The sequence below is a fragment of the Zalophus californianus genome, chromosome 7, assembly GCF_009762305.2.
Source record: "Zalophus californianus isolate mZalCal1 chromosome 7, mZalCal1.pri.v2, whole genome shotgun sequence".
NCBI classification, from domain to species: domain Eukaryota; kingdom Metazoa; phylum Chordata; class Mammalia; order Carnivora; family Otariidae; genus Zalophus; species Zalophus californianus.
The window spans coordinates 46,055,777-46,078,063 of NC_045601.1; the positions used below are offsets into that span (position 1 = coordinate 46,055,777).

General features: G+C 37.3%; 3 protein-coding genes across 8 annotated transcripts in view; 1 reads left to right on the forward strand and 2 right to left on the reverse strand.

Moving 5' to 3' along the window:
* COL10A1 (collagen type X alpha 1 chain) overlaps positions 1 to 22,287 on the forward strand; it is a 156,180-nt gene that overhangs the window by 25,359 nt on the left and 108,534 nt on the right. For 2 of the 5 annotated variants that reach the window (XM_027602040.2, XM_027602041.2), the window contains one exon: positions 4,984 to 5,028. The exons of 2 other annotated variants lie outside the window; for them this stretch is intronic. The gene's annotated coding sequence lies outside the window, so the exon portion shown is untranslated. Of the gene's footprint in view, positions 1 to 4,983; positions 5,029 to 22,207; positions 22,242 to 22,287 lie in introns of those variants that run through there. One more of the 5 variants, XM_027602043.1, reaches the window with a different exon arrangement.
* The window catches only part of NT5DC1 (5'-nucleotidase domain containing 1), a 145,087-nt gene continuing 124,406 nt past the window's right edge, over positions 1,607 to 22,287 (reverse strand). For both annotated transcript variants that reach the window (XM_027602046.2, XM_027602045.2), the window contains exons 10-12: positions 21,077 to 21,229; positions 11,770 to 11,938; positions 1,607 to 3,387 (exon numbers count right to left, since the gene is read on the reverse strand). In XM_027602046.2, coding sequence (XP_027457847.1) covers positions 3,272 to 3,387; positions 11,770 to 11,938; positions 21,077 to 21,229 — 438 coding nt within the window. In that variant the 3' untranslated portion in view covers positions 1,607 to 3,271. The remainder of the gene's footprint in view (positions 3,388 to 11,769; positions 11,939 to 21,076; positions 21,230 to 22,287) is intronic.
* LOC113926732 (pancreatic progenitor cell differentiation and proliferation factor-like) lies at positions 16,546 to 18,610 on the reverse strand. Its single transcript, XM_035728529.1, has one exon. The coding sequence runs from the start codon at positions 18,191 to 18,193 to the stop codon at positions 17,849 to 17,851; it is 345 nt and encodes a 114-aa protein (XP_035584422.1). The 5' UTR covers positions 18,194 to 18,610; the 3' UTR covers positions 16,546 to 17,848.

Here is a 22,287-nt window from a genome sequence, read left to right on the forward strand (position 1 = left end):
ATCTGGAAGTCAGCTCTTATGGTAATCTTCTTCTCAAGACTCTGAGAAGAGGTAAGGGAATGTTACTGTAACATCACATTTAAGAAAAAGCTATCCATGTGATTCTAATATAGTCAAGGTTATTATATCCAAAGAGAGTTTGACATTCTATTTTATGCTGGTTTGTTATATAATCATATAGATTTTTTATTCAAACCAGTTCAATAAAAGTGTGTGTATACATGTATGAGTGTGTATATATACATATGTGTGTATATATATATATTTTTTTCCTTTAAATACATATATTTAAAGTTGTTGGATATGAAAATTGGTGGGGAAATAATACCTGATTTCAAATTTAAATAACTCAGAAGTATAGTTGACCCTTGAACGATGTGGGGATTAGGGCCCCCTCCCCCATGCAGTCAAAAATCCATGTGTAATGTTTGACTGCCCTGCCAAACTTGACTACTAATACCCTACTGTTAACTGGAACCCTTACCGATAACATTAATACATACTTTGTATATGTATTGTATGCTATATAAAGTAAGCTAGAAAAAAGAAAATGTTAAAATCATAAGGAAAATACATTTACAGTACTGTATCAAGAAATATTTGCATATAAGTGGACCCATGCAGTTCAGACCCATGAATTTCAAGAGTAAACTTTAGTTGATTTTAGATTGCAATTCATGGTTTAACTGAAGTTTCTCTACCTCAATATTCTAAAAAACAAATTCTGACAAACTGTTACCACTGTGACATTCAGATCTTACCTCCGCTGATGAGATCAACAGTGGCCAGCAAGGAAAATCTAAAATCCCTTGCATTTATTTGTAGTTATCTTTCAGATGATGAATGTTTGCCTGTATGCTAATATTAAACTTAAGTCCTCCGTCCATTTACACAATTTTCCTGCTTTCTTGCTTCATTTAACTTTATTAAAGTATAGCTTTTCTTCTCTAATATCTTTTTAATTTTTATAGTGCCATTTTTAAATTATTTTTACTTTTCATATCCAATTAGAAACACTGGCACTTCTTAGAAAAAATGAAATAAAAAAACTTAAAAGTCTAATTATCCAACAGAAAAACAACATTCATTAGAAGAACTGACTCTGCTAGAAGTGTATTAGGAAACTTGGAAATAAAACTCTAACCTTGTCTTTTGACAAGATGGAAAAAACTGAGGTCAGATTAGATATATATGGTAACTTGTTCAGATCCCTTAGGTAAGTACTGGTAAAAGTAGGATGGGAACTTCTGACTTGAGTTCCAATTTTTTTCAATCCTTAGTGACCAAAAAAGTGCAATTAACATATTTTGGGGTGCTCATTTTTCATATTAATAATAGCAGTTTATAAACATTTAAAGATACTTTCTTGGGGCACCTGGGTGGCTCAGATGTTAAGTGTCTGCCTTCAGCTCAGGCCATGATCCCAGGGTCCTGGGATCAAGCCCCGCATCTGGCTCCCTGCTCAGCGGGAAGCCTGCTTCTCCCTCTCCCACTCCACCCTGCTTGTGCTCCCTCTCTCGCTGTCTCTCTCTCTCTCTTTCAAATAAATAAGTAAAATCTTAAAAAGAAAAAAAAGATACATTCTTTCCCATTGACAAAATAAATCCACATAAGGAAAAATAGCTTTATTTTTAAAGAAATTAAGTATCTATTTGTATACGTGAGACAGCATCTTTCATTTAGCCCTAAGATGATTGTGTGTTCGTTATATTCCAATAAGATTTTGGAAATCAATTTTAAATACATTACCATATACTTATTAGTAGATATCAAACAGAGCTACTGACATTGAGGAAAAAATTTCAGTAACTGTTTACCCAGCCTGAGATACTCATTCCCAGAATACATTTGGGATTATTTGAGCATTTAAAAATTTAATGAAATATTTATCTTTTCATTGCATGCATCAATATGTTAAGTTCTCTGCTACAATCCAGGTAAAATAATGATAGTGACCGTTGTGTTTTCTGACACTGTCCATGATGGACAGAGCGAAATTATAAAGAGTAGCCAGGAATTTAATTGTAAACATCTGGCTCCAGACATCTTGCCACAAGTAGCTACTATTAGAGGACTATACAAAGCACATGGAACACAATAATCCTGGATTGTAATATAACTATGAAACCTCTTAATGCATTTTTCTCAATCATTTTTTCATTACTACCCCCGAGAAAAATTAAATTCAACCAAATTAAATTTAATTAATAAATTTAACTTTAAATTCTGTTTTTCCCTAATGAGAGAAATTAATGCTAAAGAGTAAGATTTACTGGGTAGGGTTGAGCTTTGGAGGGGCACAATTCATTGCACTATCTAATATGTTTTTCACCCCAAGAACGAATTTTTGTCCCATTGAGAATATATATGTTAAGGTGAATGAAAATTAATTATATAGCCTTTAACATTATTGGGGGGGGAACGCTTATGAGTAACATTAGAGGTTGAAATAGTTGGCTTCTCATCTCATTTCTGTCCCATACTGGCTGTGTGGTATCACAAGAAATCCTCTTTAGCTCCTTGTTTTGGAAAACTTAAGAATAGCATCAAACCTGATAGCTTGGATAGTCTATTCTCACTAGACTCAGTATTTTTGGTTTTAAGTGGAAGGAACAGATAGAGATCAGTTATTCTCAATTCTGGCTGCACTTTTCCCGGGGCAGGTAAAAGATATCAATGCTCATCTATATTTCCAGACCAATTAAACCAATCTCTGGAGGTTATGGTATAGCTAATGATTCTTGAACTTTAGTATATGAATCCACTAATATTAAAACACAGGGTGCTGGGTTGCATCCCCAGCATTTCTGATTCTGCAGGCCTTGCATGGGGACTGCAAATTTGTATTTCTATCAGATTCTCAGGTGATGCTGTGTTAGTGGTTTGGGGATTACACTTTGAGAACCACTGGTCTAGGCATATGTGTAAATTGTGTGTGTGTGTGTGTGTGTGTGTGTGTGTGAATATATGTATATATTACACAGGTGATTCCTAATCCACAGATGAATCCTAATCTCAGAACTATTGGTATAGAAAATATTAAGGTTCTTTTCAGTTCTAAGATACTGAGATTTTAACATAATGAGAGTTGTTGGGCATAAAGATGGTCTATACAGAAAGGAGACCTATGGAAAAAACATCAATTTCTTGGTCAGTTATCATTAAGAATTTGTTCCTATAAAGCATTTTATAGTATTTTTTGAAAGATAACATTTTTACAGTAGACTTGCTGCATATATAGTTCTTCACTTCATTTTCCAGTAAAGACAGTTTATTTGCTTGTCAGTGTCTCATTATTTGATAAGATCAATGGAGGGTTTGGATAGTAGCCAGCTGTTTTTGAATTGCTTGAAGAAAACCTTGAAAATTTGTAGTCCAGGGGTAATTCTGGGAAAAAGAACAATTTTATTATTTTGCAGATCTCAAAAGGCCATTCATAAATATAAACAAATCAAAATTTGAGTCACTGATAATAAAACTTATTTTTTAGAGTTTCGTGATTTTAATTTCTTTTGTCACCTGGATAGGTTGCACCTAACATGAAGAGTATAGATGTTTTTCTCCATAAAATTTACAATAATTTAAGTCAAGACACATTTAGAAGTTTTATAAATCATCTTCAGAGATCTAACTAATGAGTTTAATTTTAACATTCTCTGTACAAAAGTTAACACACAAAATAGGCATGCTCATCTAATTTTTTTTTTTTAATTTAAAAGTCTCTCAGGCTCTACTCAGAGCATCATGTAACTGGTAAATGAGAACTAATAATCTTCTTGGCCCTTAGTAATAAGAGAGTTACTAAGAATAATTTTTGAATGCTTAGATAAATAAGGATTTTAATATACACAGTGTGGCAGCTTTCTCCATATGATAATCATCTCTCTCTCTCTCACACACACACACACACACACTCTCTCTCTCTCTCTCTCACACACACACACACACTCTCTCTCTCTCTCTCTCTCACACACACACACTCTCTCTCTCTCTCACACACACACACACACTCTCTCTCTCTCTCTCTCTCTCACACACACACGTGCATGCACAGCCACAATGGAAATTGGGAGAGAGAACATAAAATGCGTACTTTATTGATGGGGAGACATTGTGACATCTTTAAATTTCTCAAAAGCTAGCCTTCAGATATCTTCTTCCCAAATTTCTTCCAAGGAAACATTACCAGAAATATTACAAGTGAAACGTTATGATAGATGCCATGTTATGATACTCATTCCACATGTAGATGCTGGGCAATAATCCTTATTTCAAAAATCTCACAAGTAAAACATTTGGAAGTACTGAGTACTTTGAAAATGACACTAGCATAAAAATTATACTTTATATTAAATGCCAGTGAGAATCATCAAGTCCAGGTAGTTAATCCTTATGAGGAAAACACTAGTGCTAGAAACTGGGAAGCAGGAACACTGCCTGTCTGATGCCTGAAAAACCTAAGATGTTGTAAACAGAAAAACGTTCAGTATTAGTGAATTTCACTGGTCTTGACCGCTCAGTTAGCTGTGGTATATTTTGAGCCACACATTAAAAAGGCATTGGAAAGTAAATTGCTAACACTGAGTTTCTAAAATCATATATGTGAGGTCTTGGATTTCTAAGAAGCCACCAAAATGATACAGGCTAAGAGTTCAACCAGTCATCTTTTCCTCTCTTTCTTATACATTTGCTGAAGTAAATGTTTAGGTTTCTGCATGGCTATTACTGTAAGGTTAAAAATGGTTACATTATCACAATCCTTATAAACCAATCATCACTATAATGTATATAGCTAGCAAGTGCAAACTTATAAAATCTATAAAAATGAGTCTTTGTATTTAAATGTCAATGAGATAACCAAACCTAGCAAGATATTCATTAAGAAAGAAACATTTCATGAATACAAAGAGGTTTTAAGAGGCAAAGGCGGAGTATTTGTTTTTCACCTCCTATCTCACTTAAAGCAAATATTTTCTCTTCCAGGTAGCAGAAAAGATCTGTTAAGAAATCTGGGCATTTTATAACCAGGTGAGATCAGATGACTCTTCTATTAAAACAAGGATCTCCAGACTGGGGATTCAACAAGAGGGAAAGAATGGCATCTCTGTTACAGGAAAGTCATTTCTGGTGCTCTTTGGAAGAAAAGAGAAAGGCAGACAAATCCTGAATTCTTATTTACCACAACAATATTCTATTAAACTCTGTGTATTAAATACACATCACATCAACCATATTATCTAGCAATTAAATGAAGTGAGCCAAAATGAACAAATATTCTTGAACAGTAAGTTCAACGTAAAATATAACAGAAACAGAAAAACTCTGGATCTTTTTTTTTTAAAAGGTATTAGCAGGATAACATGTATATATAGATTCTATCCTCAACATGTCTGAAGCCATGGCCATCAGTATTTTTCTCCCAGCCATTTTTCTTACTTGAAAAATAAGGTAAATTACACAGTCGTATCCAATTTTACTGAATATGTTACTGAAATAATCAATTTCAAGTTTTCTGTGAGATAGAACTTCTTTATGAGAATGTGAACATAGCAGAGTGCTAACTTAGAGACTAACACTTTGCTTTCTAAGGAAATATCCCAGACATCAAAATCAACAACTGAATATGACACATCAACTCTCTCCTCCTTTCACCACAAAAAATCGGTACATGTTTAACTTTGTTTGACTACTGTTAAGTCCTTCTTAATATTTTCTCCTGAGAAAAGGTAGAAGACAAAAGCCCAGCGCCAGGTTCTTTTCCAGGGGGCTGTGGAAGAAAGCTTTTGGCAAATGAAAACGAGAGATGCACTAATGTTAATACTGCTTCTTTAAGGAGAGGTAATTACTCCCAGAAGATGGAGGGGGGTTATTTTCTCATTCTTCGGAGAAATATTTAAATCCTAGAATAATGAAGATTCACTTTACTTTGACTTTCTTCTATTTCATAACCATATCTCATTGAACCAGTTTTTATCCACGTACTATTGCAATAATTCATCGGCTTCCATTATCACATTACTTTGTTCTCTCACTGTAAATCTGAATCACTTTGAAATAAAGGAAGAATGAAATAGAAAAACTGAAAATAATAGTTCAATTCTGGGCTAGCCCCTTCAAGTTACAAGTTCCATGTCTTTTACAGGAAAATTGTTTGTAAAAGGAAGAAATATATTTAGGTTATCTTTCTTTAATCTTATGTGTGTAAGCATGGAACAAAATGAAAATTAAACTATTATTTTGAAACTAATGAGAATGAGATATTATTTTAATGAGGATATATTGACATATTGGATTTGTAGGCTGGCATAGAGAATGGACTTTTTGGAAGGTTATATGTATTTTAGGGTTGTAATTATCATCATATCATCATCATATCATCATCATCACCCTATCAATAATTCAGATAAATATCTTGCTTTACTTTCTCTCACATCCATCCTGTGAGAGAGGAAATGCAGCTTGCTATTATCCCCAATTTAAGAAAGAAGAATCTAAGGTTAGGGGGTGCCTGGGTGGCTCAGTCGTTAAGCGTCTGCCTTCGGCTCAGGTCATGATCCCGGGGTCCTGGATCGAGCCCCGCATCGGGCTCCCTGCTCGGCGGGAAGCCTGCTTCTCCCTCTCCCACTCCCCAGCTTGTGTTCCCTCTCTTGCTGTCTCTCTGTCAAATAAATAAAGTCTTTAAAAAAACAAAACAAAACAAAACAAAACAAAAACTTAAGTAGACTTCTGCTTATAAACTGGAGCTAGGACAAGTAGAAAAGCTGAATAAAATACAAACATCAGGGTGAAGTCACTGGAGAGGCAACCTAAGACCTGAGGACCCAGTTCCTGGGAAGGCCTAGCAAGCAGAGAGTGAGCTGACATTCTGTCACAGCTTTTTCCCTCAGGCACCTGGATTCTTCCTGGAGGCAGGGGCAGTTACTAGCAGCAGGAAAAACGAGCAGAGCTTTTGGCAATCTTGAAGGGGTGCAGTCAAAAATTGAGGGGCTAGGAATCTGCCGTAAAGGAATGGGTGGAGAACTGGACTCTGCTGGTTTTCTCCTCAGGCGTGTTGCCAAATTCTGAGGAGAACTTCAGGCAACTAATGAGCAAAAACACGTACCTCTGCAAAGCAGAGTGGATTTTTCAGCAGTTTCCTGGCTTTAAGAAAATGGAGGGATTTAAGTTCTGATCTTAATCAGGGGCCCTGTGAATACCTCAGACTTTCAGATACATATTTTCTGAGAACCAAATTTACTATTATGAAGTAATTCTCTTTCATGTTAATAATGGATTTTTCCTTAATGTCTATTTTGTTTCACATTAATATAGCTAACTCTTTCTTATAGTTACCATTAACATGATATTAGCTCTTGCCATCTTCTGATATTCAAACTTTCTGTGTCCTCGTATTTCAGAGATGTCTTTTCTGAACAGCCCATAGTTGGGTTTCATTATTGCATTCAGGACTTTAATCAGAGATTTTTGCCATCTATACTTAATATAATTACTCAGCTTTAAATCTGTCATCTTCCTGAATATTCTCCATGTCTTGTTTATTTTTCATACTCTTTTCTTTCCATTTTTGTTTTAGATTTTATCCCAGTATGTATCTCATTACAGTTTCTTTGGTAGTTATCCTAGAGATTGCAACATGCATAATACCTAACATACTCTTATTCCTTACCATATAATACAAGGATGCTAGGGCATTTTAACTCCAACTGTCCCACTGCCACTGGCATCATTTGAAAAAAATATATTTTAATTTAAATTTAATTAACATATACTGTATTATTAGTTTTGGAGGTAGAATTTCGTGATTCACCAGTTGCATCTAATACCCAGTGCTCATTACTTCAAGTGCCCTCCATAATGCCCAAAACTCAGTTACCCCATTCCCACCTCCCCTCTAGCAACCCTCAGTTTGTTTCCTATAGTTAAGAGTTTCACATGGTCTGCCTCCCTCTTTGTTTTCATCTTATTTTTCCTTCCTTTTCCCTATGTTCATCTATTTTGTTTTCTTAAATTCCACATGAGTGAAATCATGTGGTATTTGTCTTTGACTTATTTTGCTTAGCATAATACCCTCTAGTTCCATCCATGTCTTTGCAAATGACAAGATTTCATTCTTTTTGCAAAAAATGGCTGAGTAGTGTTCCATTGTGTGTGTGTATGTGTGTGTGTGTGTGTGTGTTGTATACATATATATACACACATACACACACACCACATCTTTATCCATTCATCTGTTGATGGACATCTGGGTTCTTTCCATATTTTGGCTATTGTTGATAGTGCTGCTATAAACATTGCGGTGCATATGCCCCTTCAAATCACTATTTTTGTATCCTTTGGATAGATACCTAGGAGTGCAATCCTGGGTCATAGCGTAGCCCTATTTTTAACTTTTTGAGGAGCCTCCATACTATTTTCCAGAGTGGCCACACCAGTGTGCATTCCCACCAACAGTGTAAGAGGGTCCCCCTTTCTCTGCATCCTCGTCAACATCTATGTTTCCTGAGTTGTTCATTTTAGCCATTATGACCAGTGTGAGGTGATATCTCACTGTAGTTTGATTTGTATTTCCCTGATGCCAAGTGATGAAGAATATTTTTTCATGTGTCTGTTGGCCATTTGTATGTCTTCTTTGGAGAAATGTCTGTTCATGTCTTCTGCCCATTTCTTGACCAGATTTTTTGTTTTTTTGGGTGTTGAGTTTGATAAGTTCTTTATAGATTTTGGATATTTTATCTGATAAGATGTTTGCAAATATCTTCTCCCATTCTGTAGGTTGCCTTATAGTTTTGTAGACTGTTTCCGTTGGTGTGCAAAAGCTTTTTATCTTGATGAAGTTCCAGTAGTTCATTTTTGCTTTTGTTTCCCTTGCCTTTGGAGCCGTGTCTAGCAAGAAGTTGCTGTGGCTGAGGTCAAAGAGGTTGCTGCCTGTGTTCTCTACTCGGATTTTGATGGGTTCCTGTCTCACATTTAGGTCTTTCATCCATTTTGGGTTTATTTTTGTGTATGGTGTAAGAAAGTAGTTGAGTTTCATTCTTCTGCATGTGGCTGTCCCAATTTTCCCAACACCATTTGTTGAAGAGACTGTCTTTTTTCCACTGGATATTCTCTCCTGCTTTGTCAAAGATTAGTTGATCATAGAGTTGAGGGTTGATTTCTGGGTTCCTATTCTGTTCCATTGATCTATGTGTCTGTTTTTGTGCCCGCACCACACTGTCTTGATGATTACAGCTTTGTAATACAGGTTGAAGTCTGGAACTGTGATGCCTCCAGCTTTGTTTTTGTCTTTTTTCAACATTACTTTGGCTATTCAGGGTCTTTTCTGGTTCCATACAAATTTTAGGATTGTTTATTCCAGCTCTGTGAAAAATGCTCATGGCATTTTGATAGGGATTGAACTGAATGTATAGATTGATTTGAGTAGCATAGACATTTTAACAATATTTGTTCTTCCAATCCATGAGCATGGAATGTTTTTCCATTTCTTTGTGTCTTCTGCAATTTCTTTCATAAGTGTTCTATAGTTTTGAAAGTATAGGTCTTTTACCTCTTTGGTTACATTTATTCCTAGGTATCTTACGGTTTTTGGTCCAGTTGTACATGGGACCCATTCCTTGATTTCTCTTTCTTCTGCTCATTGTGTGTATAGAAATGCAACTGATTTCTCTGTATTGATTTTATATACTGTGACTTTGTTGAATTTCTGTATCAGTTCTAGCAATTTTTTGGTGGAGTCTTTCATGTTTTAAAATTCTTTCTTTAGGGGCACCTGGGTGGCTCAGTTGGTTAAGTGTCCGACTTTTGATTTTGGCTCAGGTCATGATCTCAGGGTTGTGAGATACAGCTCCATGTTGGGCTCTGTGCTGGGTGTGGAGCCTGCTTAAGATTATCTCTCTCTTCCTCTGTCCCCATCCCCCAACCCCCACTCACCCACACATACTCTCTCTAAAAATAAATAAATAAATAAATAAATAAATAAATAAATAAAATAAAAATAAAACAATTCTTTCTTTAAAACTCTTAGGACTTTTTAAAAATTTTTCCAACAGAAAATGTTCATTTAATTTATTCATGTAGCTTATCCCTTTGTTGCTGTATATTCTTTCTTGCATCTTCAGTCTTCCAACAGGAATCATTCTTTCTTTTGCCTGAAGAACAGTACCCTAGTATTTTCTTTAGTGTAGGTCTTCTAGAGATAAATTTCCTCCATTTTTGACTGTCTAAAAATACTTTTCTTGGGGCACCTGGGTGGTTCAGTCGGTTAAGTGTCTGTTTTTGGCTTAGGTCATGATCCCAGGGTCCTGGGATCAAGCCCCACATCGTGCTCCCTGCTTGGAGGGAAGCCTGCTTCTCCCTCTCCCACTCCCCTGCTTGTGTTCCCTCTCTTGCTCTCTCTCTCAAATCAATCAATAAATAAAAATCTTTAAAAAAAATAAAAATATTTTTCTTTTATTCTTTAATGATATCTTTACTGGATGTTGACTACCATCAAGATTGATAGCCATTGTCTTTCAGCAATTTAAAGATACTGCTCTACTGTGTTGGCTTTTTTGTTTTTGGGAGAAGTCAGATGTCAGTCTAACTCTTACTCCTTTGAAATCAATGTTTTTAATTCTCTGGCTGCTTTTAATATTTCTTAATTATCTTTGTCTTTTAGCAGTTAACTTTGGATTTGTATTTATTTTGCTTCAGTTAATTTGGGCTTCTTACCCCTTTGGCTTATTTCTTTTCATCATTTTTGGAAAGTTGTAGCTATTGCTTCTGGCTTATTCTCTCATCTCCTGGGGTTTCCAATTATAGAAATCTTATTCCTTCTCAGTGTATCTCCTATGTTGCTTAGTCCCTCTTCTTTATCTTCTTTTTTTCTGTATCTTGCTTTTTTTTTCTTTTCTTCATGCTTCATTCTGGATATTTTCTTTTGGCCTGTCTTCCAGTGCACTAATTAACTTTTTAACTGTGTCTAATCTGCTTTAAACATCCGTTAGTTTTTAATTTTGATTTTCTAATATTTCAAACATCTATTCTCTTTATTGTTTTTATGTCTCTACTAAATTTCTCAGTCCTTTCTTTTCTGTACTTGGCCATAGTAAATTTCATTCTTTCTTTTTTTTTTTAAATTTCATTATTTCTGTTAGTGTATAGTCTCATACCCTTGTGGGCCTAGCTATTTTTCATTATGTGCTGAACCTTATATTGTTTTTAGAAATTATATGAGTCCTAGACTGATGTTACCTTTCTCTAAAGAGAATATTCTCAATCCAGTTTTAGGGATTCATCTGATCTAACACTGAGCTTTAGTTATCTTTAAGGTAAATTCAGGGTCTCAACACAGATTAAGAGAGTCCATCAGGTCCACCCCTCCTCTGGCAGAACTTACCTTCCACTTCCTATGCCTGTAGGCTCAGGAAGCTAATGAAAGGTCCACTTAATTTCCCTGATGCCCTCTTTAGAATTAGCAAACACCAAACACTAAGGGAAAAGCAGCTCCAAAAGTCAGGTACACCTTACGTGGCTTCTTCAAGACCCTGTCCTGATAATTTTTCCTTTTATCCTATGACTCCAAGCAGACTTAAAAAAAAAAAAATCCAGTTTTTGTAGTTGGCTCCAGGAGACAGGCAGGTCCTAATTACCTAGGTTGCCATAACCTAGGTGTATCCCAAGAAAAATAAATGCCATGGGAAGATTTTCTTCTTTCAAAGGCAAGAATTCTAGTACTTACAGTCATTACTGTCTACTAACAGCTAAAGTTTTATTAAGTATTTTTCTGCTTACCTGCTATTGCCTCAATACTTGGAATTGCAATAGTGCTGTAAGTACTGATTCTCTTACAAGACCATGTATAAACCAATGAGTCTTCTGTATTTTCCAGTCCCGAAACTGAATCAATAAAAAAAGAGCCCCACTTTTTAGATAATGTATTTAGAGGCTTTGCCTTTGATCCCTGAAACAAGAGAAGAGAACAATGAAAACTATGATTAATTTTCAGTGTCGTAAGTTTTTCCCCCATTAAGTAAATCAAAATAGAAAAACTCTAGAAATTTCAGTAGTTTACCTTTAACCAAACCAGATACTATATAAAAAGGAAAACAAAGCTAAGAAGTTCTTTCCTCCTCTGGGAGTACCTAGGTGGCTCAGTTGGTTAAGCATCTGACTCTTGATTTCTGCTCAGGTCATGATGTCAGGGTGGTGAGATCGAGCTCTGCATTGGGCTCTGTGCTGAGCATAGAGCCTGCTTAAGATTCTCTCTCTCCTTCTCCCTCTGCCAACCTGCCCCCGCCCCCCCAATGCTCTCTCCCTAAAAAAAAAAAAAAAAAAAAGAGAGTATCCTCCCCTGGTTTTGTTTGGGAACCCTTTCTCATCCTTTGGGATCTGGCCTGGATGCCATCTAGGACATTTTCCTTAATTGTCCCACTCTCAGGTTAGATTAGGTCTTCTCCATTTTCCCACCCTGAGTTTATTCCTAATATACTACTACTCATGCTAACTTTAAATTACCGTACTATTACTTTTCACTTCTGGCAGACACTTTTCACTTCTGGCAGACAATGAACTATAGACGATTAGGAGCTTTCTTATATATTATTGTAACTTTAAGGCTTAATGTCTAGGTCAGAGCAGGGATATAAATATTGTAGACTAAAAGATTCATTAAAAAATATTTCTCAGTGTTTTATGGATATGGAATAAAAGTAAGAATTGTAAAAACTCCCATCATATCCATATAATCTGGATTATAAAATCTGTCATCTTTTTTTAAAGATTTTATTTATTTATTTATTTGTCAGAGAGAGAGAGCACAAGCAGGGGGAGCTGCAGGCAGAGGGCCCTGGGATCGAGTCCTGCATCGGGCTCCTTGCTCAGCAGGGAGCCTGCTTCTCCCTCTGCCTGCCGCTCCCCCTGCTTGTACTCTCTCTCTCTGACAAATAAATAAATAAAATCTAAAAAAAAAAAAGAAGGAACTGTGTGTGACTCAAGCAGAAGTCTCTGATATTAGCAAAGAGGCTTGCATAAATTAAAAAGTTATGTATATGCTGAACAAGAGAATGGTGTTAGACTGGCTTTTTAATAATGAATGGCATTTGGCATTTCAGTCAGAAACAAACACTGTTTGTCAGTTGAAACAAACACTTATTAAGATATCTCTGCTAATCCAATAAGATCTTATGTTTGACACTTGTGATAAAAATTTTGAGTATTGCTCTGAAAAATTTGTATGTGTATGTACACATACACAGAGCTACCAAATCTTATTTCTCAATTACAGTGTAAGTAGATTTAATTAAGGATGAATCTATATAAGAGAGAGTATTATACATATGGAAACTAAGTTATATTGGATCTCTCTTTCTCTTCATTATTATATAAATTAGAAATGATCCATTTACAGTCTTGAAAAAGGAAAAAAAAAAGTATGTGTATGAATAATCATGTTAGGGTCACTGACCACCATGGAAAAGTAAGAAGTTTTCAATAAAGACAAAAAGCCCTGAATATAACCAGTTTCCTCTACCTAACTTGTAACATTTTTACTGACAAGACTAACTACAAAAGAGGGCTGAGAAAAAAAACCTAACAAAAAAAATGTCTCATAGAAAGTAATTTGAAAGAATCTAACTCCAAACTCATTACACCTTTTATTCTTTTTTTAAAAAAATGGTCAATTGGTTTTAATCTAAAAACTACCCCAAACACAGCAATCTAGAAGGGTAAATTTTTCCCCCCACACTTAACTCTCTAATCTTATTATTATTATTTTGTCTAATGGGTAGTTAAAAAACAACTTGGTCTAATTTTATTTGGGGTTTTTTTTGGAAGATTCTTTTAGAAGGGAATGAGGACACAATTATTATTTATCGCTTTCAATGTATCTGGAACATAAAGCCAACAAACTGATACAAATTCAAATTACTTGTTCTTTTAAAAAATATGCTTTATTTTTTAGCTACCCACTGGACTACTGAGAGGTAAGTATGTCTAGTAGGTCTAACCATAGTCCCTGCCCCAGATATACTCTTCATTCTGGGAATTTCTAAAGGGTAGTGGTTATGTTCCAGGCATAATTCTTTTTTTTTTTTAAGTTTTATTTATTCAAGTAATCTCTACACCCGATGTGGGGCTCGAACTCGTGACCCCGAGACCAAGAGTGTCATGCTCTTCAGAATGAGTCAGCCAGGTGCCCCGGAGGCCTAATTCTTAACGAAACAGTGTTTGTTTCTGACTGAAATGCCAAATAACTGTTTACTAAAATAAAGATTAAAGTTTATTTCATTATAGTACAGAGTTGTCTAATGGAGTGAAGCTTTAGTGAACAATATTCGTCCCAGTTTATATTTTTCTAATCTAACTCATAGAAATGTATCTCAGACTATTTTATAGTAAATCAATTTAAAAATCCAGACTCAGTGTTATCAATCTGACTGCTTGCAGGTGGTATCAATATCACCATTGTTTTAATTTATGCTTCATGGATTACTAATGAGGATAGGTATCTCCTCCTATGTAAGCTTTCCCTGTCAGTCAACTGCTGGATACCTTTTGTCCAATTTCTTACTTCAACAGATATAAATTCACTGTTGGTTTTTATTAGGTTCAACCATAAGAAAGTCCTGATGTTCAACTATTTTAGACATACGAAAAAGGGCAATTTCATAATGTTCTATCTAAATGGATGTTGTAAGACCCTTTTCCCTGTCTTTTACCCACTGGTTAACAGTATTCCAGGTATCTTGAACAAAAATATTTAATAATGATACAAAGTCATTTTTTCTTTTTTCTATTTTTAAAAGATTTTATTTATTTGTCAGAGAGAGAGGGAGAGAGAGACAGAAAGTAAGCACAAGCAGGGGAGCGGCAGGCAGAGGGAGAAGCAAGCTCCCTGCGTAGCAAGGAGCCCGATGCGGGACTCGATCCCAGGACCCCGGGATCATGACCTGAGCCAAAGGCAGATGCTTAGCTGACTGAGCCACCCAGGCGTCCCCAAAGTCATTTTTTCTACTTATTGCTACCCATTTGGATTCTAACTTGAGAAATTCTTCCCTACTCTAAGCCCACAAAGATATTTTCATAATTTTCTTCCACTATTTTTACAGATATATTTCTTATTTTCAGGTCTATAATCCATTTAGAATTTATACAAGGGGGAAAAAGGGACTCATTTTTCTCCATATATTGGGTCTACTTACTCAGTGCTTTTTACTGAACTATCTTTTCCTGCTGATTGATAACCCTCTATCATGCATCACATTTACATGGTAACTTGGAATGTGATCAAGGGTCTTATGTCTGCATTCTTTTTCCTCTGTTCACTGACCTTTTTATATATTTTGTTATTAATACTATATTAAAAAGTTACTGTAGCTTCCTAAAATGTTTAGTATCAAATAGGGTGAGATTCCTCCCCTTTATTATCCTGTTTTATAAAATTATCTTAGCTATTTGTGGGCCTTCAGTTTTCTGCCTAAATGCAGAATCAGTTTGTGAAGGTCCAACCAAAATCCCCCTGGGATTTTGTATAACATTATGTTGACTTTATAAATAAATCTGAGGAAAATAGGTATCAGTATAATCTTAAAATATGGTATATCTTTCCATTTTTTCATTTGTATTTAGAATCTTTTTAATTTTTTTTAAAGATTTTATTTATTTATTTGACAGAGACACAGTAAGAGAAAACACAAGCAAGGGGAGTGGGAGAGGGAGAAGCAGGCTTCCCCCTGAGCAGGGAGCCCGATGCAGGGCTCGATCCCAGGACCTCGGGATCATGACCTGAGCCGGAGGCAGACGTTTAATGACTGAGCCACCCAGGCGCCCCTAGAATCTGTTTTTTTAAAATTGAGGTGTAATTGACATACTAGTTTTAGGTGCAGAACATAATAATTTGATGTTTCTGTATATTGCAAAATGATCATAGTAAGTCTAGTTTACAAATTTTTTTTATGATCAGAACTCTAAAAATCTACTCTCCTAGCAACTTTCAAGTGTAAATATAGTATTATTCACCATACTTACCATGCTGTACATTAAGTCCCCAAGACTTATTTATTTTATAATTGGAGATTTATACTTTTGATTCCTTTCACCCATTCAGAAACCCTAATAGAGATTTAAGACCTCTATCAAGGTCTTATGAGATATATTCCTAGATAGTAATATAGTGATTCATTTTCTTTGCTTTTGTAAATGATCGATTTCTTGTTACACTTTCTAAGTCCTTACTGGTGGTACGGAGAAAAGCTACTGATTCTTTTTTTTTTTTAGAGATTTTATTTATTTATTTGGCAGAGAGAGAGACACAGCGAGAGAGGGAACACAAGCAGGGGAGTGGGAAAGGGAGAAGCAGGCTTCCCACCAGGCAGGGAGCCCGATGCGGGGCTCGATCCCAGGACTCTGGGATCATGACCAGAGCCCAAGGCAGACGCTTAACAACTGAGCCACCCAGGCGATTCTTTTTAAGAAAGAGAGAATGCAAGCGGGGAGGAGCAGAGGGAGAGGGAGACAGAGAATGTTAAGCAGCTTCACACCCAGTGTGGGGCCTGACACAGGGCTTGATCTCATGACCCTGAGATCATGACCTGAGCCAAAATCAAGAGTCAGATGCTTAACTGACTGAGCCACCCACGTGCCCCAAGCTCTTGATTTCTGAGTACTGATTTGGATCCAGCATTTTCACAACTCTCTTCTTATAACAGTTTGCTGATTTCCTAAGGTGGTCTATGCTAATGACCATACAACTCTGAAATAATCACAATTTGGTATCTTCTAACCCTAATTCTGTATTTCTTTTTCTGGTGGCGTTGGTCACCTCTCTGTAACACAATATAATTAATAACAGATATCCTTTGTCTAGCTCAGAACCTTGAAGAGCATGTGTCTCCATTAAGTATGGCTTTTTTCCTCATTAAATTTTCCATTACAGATTAGATTCTCACTGTGTTTTGTTGGATAGCGTTTCTCTAGTAAAAGATTGGCCCCTTCTGGTTTGCTGAGAATTTCCATCATTAAAATGAATTATTTTGGCACCTAAATTTCATAATATGTTACTGTAAAAAGCTGAAGAATACATTTTTATTTGTTTTGAATTAAAATGAAGAAACAGATGAAAACAGTAATGGAGGCTAAAGAGAGAGCTCCTTTTGGAGGCTAATCTTATGAAATTTAAGACTGTCCAAGTAATTACAAGATTAATGAAGTGACTTTTATTTCCCAAAACAAAGATAAATGGAAACAAATTATTCTTCCTTAGTCTCTCTCCTTAACTAGGTTTAATTATTATAATGGGTCATTTTTGCTTATCTGTTATGCTCCAATATAGTGGAGTGGATAATCAACAGATGCAGTAAGATTTTCGAAAAAAATTTCTTATATAGGCCTTTAGAGTGCCATTTGAGATATTCTCTGTCCTTGAGTTTCCTGTCACAAATGAAGGGAAGTAAAAGTGACCTTCACATTCTAGATGGTTTTATGGAGGGTGAAGTTACTGTAACTATCTGAGAAACTTAATTCAAGCCTAAGTGAAACAAAATGCTAATCTCCACAGAATGTAGTAAACGTTTTTGTTCAGTGAGTGCGTCAATCCTGAAATGATCTGATTTGGTTTTTTTTTGGCTGCTTGGAGTTTATTTTCCACTTGGTGCAAGGCACACGGTTCCAGGGTGTGAGGAAGGCTTTCATGTGGCTTGGAGAGTAAAGCGTGGGATCCTCTCAACTTCCTTTTGGGTGTTTTGCTATTTTGATATAAAAGAACCCAACTGTTTCTGCTTGCGGCAGCCTGCCTAGTCTATGGGGAAGGGAGGGAATGGGAGGGGAGGGGCTCTGACGAGCCTAGCGCTTCCTGAAGCCTGGTGGTGGCCACTCAGGATGGCGGCCCTGTGTTGGCTTTGCCAGGCTGGCCACCAGGCTGCTTCCTCATGGCTTCCAGAGCCAAGTCGCAGGTGATCGTGCCGGGGGAGGCCTGGGGAGATTCCGAGCGTTCTGGAGACTCCAACACTGTAGCCATGAACGGGAGAGTGGACTTCCTGAAGAAGAAGCTTGCCCACCAGTGACCCGGGTCGGCCTTGGGGAGACCCGGGTGGTGAGGGATGGCTTCCCCAGCATACTCCGCACTTCCGCAGGAGCTGTTACTGGAAGTGGAGCCCAGGCGGCGCCGGTAATAGTCGTGGGTGGCCATGAGCGAGCCGCTGGAGGGGATGGCTGCCATGCTGTCGCTTTCGGGCTGGTGGAAACCTGTGCACGCAGGGGTTGGGGTGCCCCTCCGGTCACCCGCCGCCGCTCGCGAAGTGATCTGATTTGTTTTTAAATTATACTGTTAGAAGTTCACTTAAGCTGCATAAAATTCACTACAACAAGGAATTAAATCCCTTTGCATTCAGGTTTTGTACTCACTAAAACACTGCATGTGATATATATTCTGTGTATGACACTTGGTTAGAAAAATGAAATGACATTTTTCTTAATAATTACAAAATCAACAGAAGAACCCTCACACGACGCTTTCTGTTTAGCTCTCTTTCTGGACTGTTTCCCTCTTCCTGTAGCAACTGAGGATGTCTGTAATCCTGTCTCCACAGGGAAGCAGGAAAGAATCTGAATTCTCATGACATGTTGTACTTATACCAGGCTTTGATGTACTGATGGAAAAAGGGTTCTGTGTACAGGAATACAGGGGAACTTAAATATGAAAGCAGTCTGACTTTTTAGAAGTTGTGGTCCTAGGTTGTGTTAGAAGATAATTAAAAAAAACCCCACCCACAATTTTTTTTTTTTAAAGATGTTTTATTTTTTATTAGAAAGAGAGAGAGAGTACAAGCAGGCTCAGCAGGGAGCCTGATGTGGGGCTCGATCCTATGTCGGATCGGAATCATGACCTGGGCGGAAGGCAGCCGCTTAACCGACTGAGCCACCCAGGCGCCCCACCCACAATTGTTTTTAAATTAAATTTTAAATCTGCTTTTAAATATAAGCAGAAAGATGTATGATTAGAAGATTGTCCTTCAAGTAGAGAAAACTAAGTTGTCCTGAAACATTAGCTAAGGATGAGCCCATCAATACAAATACTGCCTCAAAACAAACTACAGAAACATGGTGGCATTCAGTCTGACCAGGGTAACTCTGGAGTCAAGTATACTTTGCTTTTTCAACATAATGCTTTAGGCCACAGCTGGGAATCCAGCAAAACACCTGCCTCAGACCCCATCAGAACAGGGGACTCCATCTGCCACAGCTCCACTTTTCCTGGAATCTTAACAGTATGAGATGGGAAGACAGTTCAGGGCTAAAACTGGAACCTTCTGAGGGCTTTCTTCTAACCTTGTCACTTGGCCAAACCACCCTGTTCCTTGTTTCCTTGTCCATGTTCAGTGGAGCAGGGTGGGTTGGGGAGGTAGAGTTTGATAGGAAAGGGACATTATTCCAGTTTTGTCTTAGGAAATAAAATTTTCAAGCTGTTGACGCATCATTTCCTGTCTAAAAGTCAATTATGAACTCTGTTCATGTGTTTATAACTAATTAACAAGAGAAAGGGCTCATGGGAAAAGGATGGGGCTACTGTTTATTATAAATGTTGGAGAAATCCCATGGATTCTTCATTTTCCTAACACAGTGCCTGTAATTCTCAAATCATTCTGAAGAAACCAAATCTCTTAATTTCTCTTTAGTGAAAACCTTCTCCAAAGTCTCTCAGGATAGAAGGCCTACCTCCTATAAGACTGCTTTAAAGCTCTTCTTAACTCAACTAGTCCAAAGAACTTCCAATGTCATGTTGAAGACTAAGTGCTACTCAGTGGAAACATCTAACTTCTGACATTTTGTTGGGTCTACTTATAGTTGTTATTACTTTTTAAATAAACAGACTTTAGGTTTACAGATAAACAGAGCAGATAGTACAGAACGTCCTCATACATCTGTCCCCCTTCTGCCTCCCTTTCCCCCCCGCTGTCTCTCCTATTATTAACATTTGTTATCACGAATTAACCAGTACTAATGAAAGTCTGTAGTTTGCATTAGGGTTAACACTTTATGTTGGATAGTTCTTTGGGTTCTGACAAATGCATAATGTCATGTTTCCACCATTACAGTATCGTGCAGAAGAGTTTTATGACCATAAAAATCCCTTGTGCTCCATTTATTCACCTTCCTCCCTCCTGAACCCCTGGCACCACGGGTCTTTTTATTTTCTGTAGTTTCATCTTTTCTAGAATGTCCTACAGCTGAAATTGTACAATATATAGTCTTTTTAGATTGGTTTCTTTCACTTAGTAGTATGCCCTTTAGGTTCCTCCATGTCTCTGTGTGGCTTAATAGCTCATTTCTTTTTATTGTTATTTTTTGTTTCTTGAGTTTTTCCTTCTTTATCTCTTCCACTGGAATGAATTTAGAAATGCACATTATTTGCTGATCTTTCTTCTTTTTTGCTTTTATTTACTATTTACCCTTTTCAGATTTATGACATATTTTACCTCAAGTTTTCACCTAAGTTTTATTCCTGGCAGCTCAGGAGCAAGTCTAAAGGAGCTACCAATTTATTAACCTGTACTCATGAAGAAAGAGCAGAAGAGCTTTCATGGCCAAGCAAAAGAGACATAGGGTATGACTCTAGTGGGTCAGGATCTGGTTGCCTCAACATTAGCTAAAAAACACCCATGGTGTCATAGCACTGGATGAAAGCAAGAGAGCTGGGAATACAGATGGTCAGTGTCATCTTGGCATTATTTAAAAATTATCAACAAGGGTGCCTGGGTGGCTCAGTTGGTTAAGCGACTGCCTTCGGCTCAGGTCATGATCCCGGAGTCCCGGGATCGAGTCCTGCATCGGGCTCCCCGCTCAGCGGGGAGTCTGCTTCTCCCTCTGACCCTCTCCCCTCTCATGCTCTCTCTCTATCTCATTCTGTCTCTCAAATAAATAAAAAATCTTTAAAAAAAAATAAAAAAATAAAAATTATCAACAAGATTAAAAACAGAGCTGAGATAGCAAGAAGATCACCATACGTGCCAAGAGATTTCATTGCTCTTGGCACAAGCACTTTTTAAGATGTGTCAAACATAAAGGTTGTTCTTTCCAGGGAAGAGCTGAAGGAAACCCTTACCTCATATTTTCCTTTCTTCTCTAGAGGCTCTGATTCTTCAGGCTTCCGGTCTCTGTCCCCTCTGAGCTCTTCCAGGATGAGAACTGTCTCCCAATTACTGTAATGACGGGCTGGGAAAATGTCTGAATGCATGCTGTCACCAAAGTAAACGACCTGTAAGTCCGATAGCAAATTCTATTTGAGACATGAGAACTGTGAAAGAAAGTGGTGTTCACTTCATGAAGCAGAAAAAAATTCCTCAAACCGTATTAGAATAGGACGAAAGTTACATAAATATCTTAAACTTCCTTGAATACCTCACAGGTGACTGTCAACTTGCCCCCTTTGGTTTGTGGGGCACCAGGTTTGCTGTAAGAATTGACACAGTGCGTTTGCAGGCAGAAGAAAGGCAGAGGCTAACTGACTTTATTCAGTTTTCTGAAGAAGTCCGAGTCTGTATGTTTACAGTTAAGGCTGCCTTTAGAATTGAAGAACCGGTGGAGAAGTAGAGATGACTTGTTACAATGGGATATATTTGCAGGAGTACACATCACAACTGCTTTTCGAAGAGTTTCTGGGACCTACCCAGACTGGCTGAAACAATCTCTGACGGGGGTTGCGGGGGAGGTTGGGCAAGTGGACTCTGGGAGGCTCCCCAGGTATTCTGAGGCAAAGCCCCATAGATCTAATCCATACCCCTCAATTTACATTTACCTGAGAAAATGATAAGCGACTATGAACTAGAAGCTCCAAGTCAGGATGCTCTATTAAACCCCTCCAGAATTCCCAGGGGCTATGACAATGTGGGAGTCGACGGAGAAGGCGTCGGTTACCCACTGATCTCTCTGGTAAACACTGTTTAGAAGAAGGTGTCCTGCTATAAAAAATGCACCAATGGCCAACATCAACAATGTGACCAGGATATCAAAAGCAAGCATGTCTTTAGGCTAGTCTGTGGTGTAATTTCAATTAATGTCTGTTTTACGTATAAAATTTGTTTGATGAACTGTTATCAGGATACTCTTCCTCAGGTATCCCACACACTAATCCAGTGTATCCCCTGGGACTGTGGCTCCCTGCTTGGAATCTTTGCTCTTCTCTGTTACAGATAAAGGTCCAGTCTAGATCACAGAGAGAAGGCTTATTTAAGCAGAAGAGTTTGTAAAAGACCGGCAGATAGGCAGAGGTAAATGATTTCCCCATACCTACCTAAGCTGAATGCATTTAGAAAT